Source organism: Chamaea fasciata, unplaced genomic scaffold, assembly GCF_029207755.1.
Source record: "Chamaea fasciata isolate MVZ Bird 193981 ecotype frontalis unplaced genomic scaffold, bChaFas1.0.hap1 SCAF_14, whole genome shotgun sequence".
Lineage (NCBI taxonomy): Eukaryota > Metazoa > Chordata > Aves > Passeriformes > Sylviidae > Chamaea > Chamaea fasciata.
In genome coordinates, this window is record NW_027094099.1 from 18,090,508 (window position 1) to 18,096,507 (window position 6,000).

Consider the following 6,000-nt stretch of genomic DNA (forward strand, 5'->3'; position numbering starts at 1 on the left):
TTCAACAGTGTTTCAAGGATGATTTCAGCATGCTAGTGACAGTCAGACAAATTAGAAGCACTTCAGACTTCCCCCTGTGTCTGGTGGAGGGTTTGGCAGCTCTAGAAAGGCTTGTGAAAACACAGCTCAATGCTGCTTTCTATGAAGGTGGCAGATTCAGTTTTAGCAATTGTGGATCCTCTCACCAACAAGCTGTTAAGTCAGAAAAGCACAAGCAGCACTTGGAGGTCACTTACAGCAGGGATTTAATAAATGCAAGAAGGGGACTTAAAGTGATGGTGTTCTTCATGTTTGCAGTGTGTAACAGCATCCTCTGCTCAGTGGGAACAAGTGGGGAAACTGAGGCGGAGACAGCAAGTAACCAACACAAAGACAATGAAGAGAGCCAAAGTCACAGCAGCTCCAAATCCTGTGTTTGGAAAGGCTTTCCCAAAAAGAGAGGAAAGCAAAACAGACACCAAGCCACATAACGCGAATGCTGGTGTAACCGTAAGTCATGTTTTACAGCAGAAAAGACTTCAGAAATAAACAAGTGAATACAAGGACTTGAGACTGTGATTTCCTGCAGTTTTGCGTCTTGTGAGTGGATTGCCCAGTCCTACACAAACAAGGCTCTTCATCTGCTCAAAGCTCTTCCTGCCACTGAGGCGCTTCAGGTTTCTCCCCACATGGGTTTTCCAGCGCCTCTCCTTCAGTCCATGCAGAAACTCCATCTCCCTCCTCTACTTGGTCACTAATTTTCAAAAACTCTGAATTCTCCCAAGTCCAAACTAGTTATGACTGACCAGCAGGTCTAGGAATTGTTGGGAAAAAGAAAAGGGAGACGGACAGACAACTGAATGGGACAATTACACCTCTTCACCTTCAAAAAACCAGCTAAAAATACTGTACCCAAGTGGATCCAGTTCTTCTCCAGAAAGTAACAAAATTGCACCAGAGTTGATTTTGGCCCAACCTGCACTTGGCAAATACTGATAACAAGGATTTACCATATCCCCTCTAGTATTACAGCTGACTATAAAACAAACATTTGCTTCCTACTGATAACAAAATGACTATGATCACTCAGGGTTTGTAAAGGTTTCTCTGTCACCCAAGGCAGACTTGTAATTCCCAGGGTCCATGCAAAAAATACCCTGTGTATAACACTGGCCTCAGTTTTCCCTCAGGTACCCACTCACCTCATGCAGAGATACAGTTTGGGATGGATTCCAGCAACAAATTACAATCAGATTAAATATTAATTCCCATCTTAATTATATAACCATGACTAGGCTTAATGGCCTTGAAGCCATTTAACCAGGAGAGGAACATATAAATCGTGCAAGCAGCATCTCTTACACTGCAAACGCCCAGACTGGTTCACAAGCACCTGGATTTTTTCCCTGGGAGAACAGCCAGCCTTTGGAAAAGTAGCTCCAAGGGAGGTAAGAATTCAAATCATCTGGCAAGCAATATGGTATAAGGAGTCACAAACCCGTGGGACAACACAACACTCTGCCCTCAGGATAGTTGTGCACTAGAGTGAGAAAGATCATATATGTGCTGAATACTTATTGATGGATTTCATCCTCACCTTTGACAGAGAGAAACATCTCCACGTTTGGCTAAAGATGGGCCATGAGGATGCCAGAGCAGATGAAGGAACTGGCCCAGGATAACAGCGGGCACGCAGGAGAGATGCCCTGTATGCCACAGCCCACCCCAGCACTTCACAAACTCAGGAGGCCCAGGTGCCCATAGTGCAGAGACACCTGTGCTGTCCCACAGAAGCAGCCTCCACCTCCAAATCAGGCTGCATGCAGGGAAAATCATCTCCCTTCATCCCCAGGGAAAGTCATCCCCAAACACCCACCCCCATGGGACCCCCACAGCAGATCAAATCTGCTACAGCTGCAAAAGAGGGGGATGTGCCCGAAAATGAGCCCACTCTGCTTCACTTTGGACTTCAAGACAGTGAAGGCACAAAAAAACCCCCCACAAAAACAATAAACAAACAAACACCCAAAAAAACCCCCCAGGGGAAACAGGAGAGACAAAACCAGAACCAAGCCTGAGCAGTTTCTCCTTCAGTTTCGCACACGAGAAGAGAAACAGAGAAATGCCAGCAAAAGCATTCCCCACGCTAGAGCAGCCCCTGCCCGGCTTGGAGACCGGCTGTCCTAACAGCCACGGCACAAGGGCAGCGAGCTCCCAGCTCCGGCAGAAGAACGCTGCCCCTTGGAAACGGGACACAGGTGAAGCCTCGCCAGCGCTGTGTGCACACACGATGTCAGTGCCCCGCGTTCCCGGAGGGCCGGAGGAAACACCCCTTCCCTGCACCGCCCATCTCGGCGACACCGCAACGCCGCGGCCACAGGGCCGGCGGAGCCGCAGGCAGGTAACATCCCGCGAAGCGCAGGCGGCCGCAGCAGCGGGGATCAGGGATGCGCGATTCCCAACAATGGGAACGCCGACTTTTCCCCGGCACAGGCTCTCACGGCGGGCAGCGGGGTCACGCCGCCAAGGCGAACGCCACAGGAAGGATAAAACGAATCACAACTCGAGCGAGGTGATGTCGAAAAAGGAAATCTGTTCTATAGCAGGAGAACTCAACCACAAAACCCAACTACACAAACCCAGATGGATTTCAGCTGATCCCTCGGATGGAGAGCTCAGCACACTTCCCACCAACACGTCCCCCGTAGAGAGCCCTAAGGAAAGGAATCACGACAGCCCCCTTGTTTAGTGCTTGTTTTATTTCCTTAAACCCCTTTCCTGCTACTGCAGTGAAAACAAGCTCAGAGTCAGCAAAAGGTTCTCAAAAACACTGGATCACATCCCCAGCAAGTGTACACTGGCACTACTTCCTTTAAGTCCAGAGGAGGGAAGGTTTTCCACTCTACTTCTCTCCTAGGTACCTCATACCCAGCGAGGCTTGAACTTTGGAACAAAACACATGCGGCTTTGGGATCAAACACAGACTTCCCCAAAAACATTTCAACCCTCTGCCAAATTAATTTCAGATTGAAACAAGTCCATATTTTTCTTTTCAGAATCAAACCCACCTGTTGGAAAAGCACATCCACACGTACCCAGAGGCACGTCCAAGCACTGTGCAGACACACTCACTGCCTCCCTATGTAAGATGTGGCCCATTGTTAGAACGCAAACAGCAACAATTCCCACTAGTTGCCTAATTGCTTGCAAGAAACACTAAGAAGCCACGACTGCAAATTCTCGCAAAGAATCTGAAGTTTTCTTGTTGAAGTGGGTTTGGAAAAACAACATCCACTACACCAGCCTCATTTTTTCAGATTTTTTTTTTCTTTTTAAATCATTGCTCTCCATTACAAGCCTTGGGATCCTCTTAGCCGTTTGCTCAAACACACAGGAGACAGAGCTCCCACTCAGTCCAGCCTACCTGCTCGGCTGCTGGTGGGGTCACAGCCTGCCACCCACCTAGGAAAACCCACACTCACTGGTGACAATGGGCCATTTACATGGACCGTTATTCACTTCCACAACAGCCACCATAAAGCTGCACCTATGTTGAAGCATAACCTAACCCTAACAGGAGCTCACAAGGTTCTGAGAAAAAAGAAAGAAAAGGAAAACAACCCTGCAGCCGTCCACGTGCTGTTATTATGCTCTGCTGAACCTGAATGCATCAAAAAAGGAATAAAAATGTACAATGACATGCGGAGTGCTCCTCCACCACAATACCCTGTTTAGGGGGGATTTAAAAGAGAGCAAGTCCCTGGCACACGCTCACATTTTTTGGTATGGTACTGCCAGCCTATACCTTTCCAAACCCTTCCCGGGGATGAGTACAAAACCTTTTGCGGGTTATGCACACACAAGAGAAGGAACCCCACACCCCCACGGTCCGACAGTTCAGCTGACCCTCAATACAAACTTCGACGGCAACCACAGAAAGCCACCAACACGCCCGGCGGCCGTGTACGTGTGCCCTCGCACGGCGCCGTTTGCGTAACCATTGCAAAACACGAGCGCGAGGAGCATGGCTATTCCTGGGTCATTCCTTGACCAACGGGACATCTGCCAGCCCGTGTGACCCACGCCGGTGGGAGCAGGGCAAGGGAGGCATGGGGGGCCTTGCTGGACGCTTGGGCCTGCACTGGGACACCCTGTGCTGGACAAGCTCATCATTCCCCACCACCCTGGCACAGCCACTGTCCCTCAGGCAGAAACTTGCCACTGTCCAGGCAGAGGCCGTGGAATGCTGCTGCTGCTGGTCTGCTGTCCTCCCCAGCTCATACACTGACGGGAGTTCCTGGGGGGAGTGTCACCCTCAAAGTGGGAGAGTGTCACCCCCAATGTCAGCCCCCCAAATGATGATCCCAAAGGAAGCACCATCTAGGGGATGGGCCATGAGCACAGCTATCGTCAGACTTGGAGGAAAGAAGGGGATGGGGAGGGGGGGGGGGGAACGGCCACAGAGGGACGGGACGGCCACTAAGGGGAGAAAGGACGAGTGGGGTAAATGGCCACCAAAGGGGAAGGAGGGCTGGTACAGAGGGTGACCGGACAGGGAGCGCATCCCCGCGGAGCCGCCCGCTGCTCATGTGGAGGGCAGGTGGCACCGCGGCCGCCCGCGGGCTGGGGGGCACCGATCCCTTCCCTCCCTCCTCTCCCTCCTCACCCACCTTGCACGGCCAGGACGGCGAGGGCGGAGAAGCAGAGACAAAGCAGCAGGTCCTCCAGCGCCATGTAAGCCCCGCCGGGCGCCGGGAGCAGGGGCCGCCGCGGCCACATCTACGAGGGGAGCTCGCTCTCCCGCCGCCCCACCGCCATCTTGTGCGAGCGCCCCGGCCCCAGCCCCAGCCCCGCGCTGCCCGCCGGGCCCCGCTGCCGGGGGCGGCCCTGGGCTGCCGCTGCTCCGCCTTTGTCAGCGGCCCGGCCGCCCCTCCGAGGGGCTCCTCCCGCCGCCCGGCAGCGCCCGCACCAACAGGTTGCTGCCAGCCCGCGGCGGGGGGAGCGGCCGCGTTCCCTCAGGCTGGGGGACGGCAGGTGCGGGGCTCCTCCGCCCGCCGGCGGCTCCACAAGCCACAAACACTTATAACATTTTACGTGGGTTTTTTTAATAATTTATTTTTATTAGATCTCTTTAGTATTTGCTTCCAGTTTTGCCACGGGTGAGCGTGGAGTGTTACCGGGCCGCCTGCAGCCGCCGCGCTCCCCTCACGGTGCTGCCCGGGGACGCCTCAGCCGGCCCCGGGAGCGGCCCCGCTCCCTGAGGGGGTGAACGGCAGGTGCGGGACTCCTCCGCCCGCCAGCAGCTCCACAAGCCACGGACATTTATAACATTTTATCTGGCTTTTTAAATTGAACTTCCACCCTCTACCTCTTTAGGTTTTTTGGGGTTTTTTTTCTGGTTTGCCACGGGCGAGCGCGGAGGGCACCGCGCAGCTCCCGCCGCCGCGCTCCCCTCACGGTGCTGCCGGGGACGCCTCCCCGGCCCCGCTGCCCGTCGGGGCTGCCGGAGCTCACCGCGCCGAGCCCGGCTGGACAGCGGCAGAACGGGCACCAGCGACAGCATCGCCATGGCTTTGTTGGGGCTCAGTTTCGAGGCACGGCTCCTTCAGGTGTATGTCGTTCATCGGCCGTCAAAGCCTAGCCTGTGCTTCTCAACCGACTGTAAAAATAAAGCAAATAAAATACATGGTGTGGCATGTCTGCATCCCATCGCTGAGGAGAGGCAGGACCTATCCACCAGCTGAGCCAAGCAGTGGAAATGAGGCAAGGAGATGAGGGATGGAGTCCAAAGTTGGTGCCCTCCCAGTTTGGCTTGGCTGGGTCCCAGACACGAACTCACACCACATGCGTGTGCATAAAGCCACAGGGGCAGGTTTAATCCTGAGGGCAAACGATACCAAGTCGCTCTTTCGGCAGTGGTACCTGGCACCGAACACAAGGGCAGCCGCATCCAGAGCGGGTCTGCTTTGCCCTCCAAAAGGATAGGAAGCTGCCCAGCACACAGACGTGTTTTATCACAGC

At 53.9% G+C, this 6,000-nt stretch overlaps 1 protein-coding gene across 1 annotated transcript in view; it reads right to left on the minus strand.

Annotated features, from left to right (window-relative positions):
- Positions 1-4,758, minus strand: part of IGDCC4 (immunoglobulin superfamily DCC subclass member 4) — an 87,229-nt gene extending 82,471 nt beyond the window's left edge. The window contains 1 exon segment of the mRNA XM_066196476.1: positions 4,650-4,758. Within this exon segment, the coding sequence (XP_066052573.1) occupies positions 4,650-4,758 (109 nt within the window).
- Between the last annotated feature and the right edge of the window lie 1,242 nt (positions 4,759-6,000).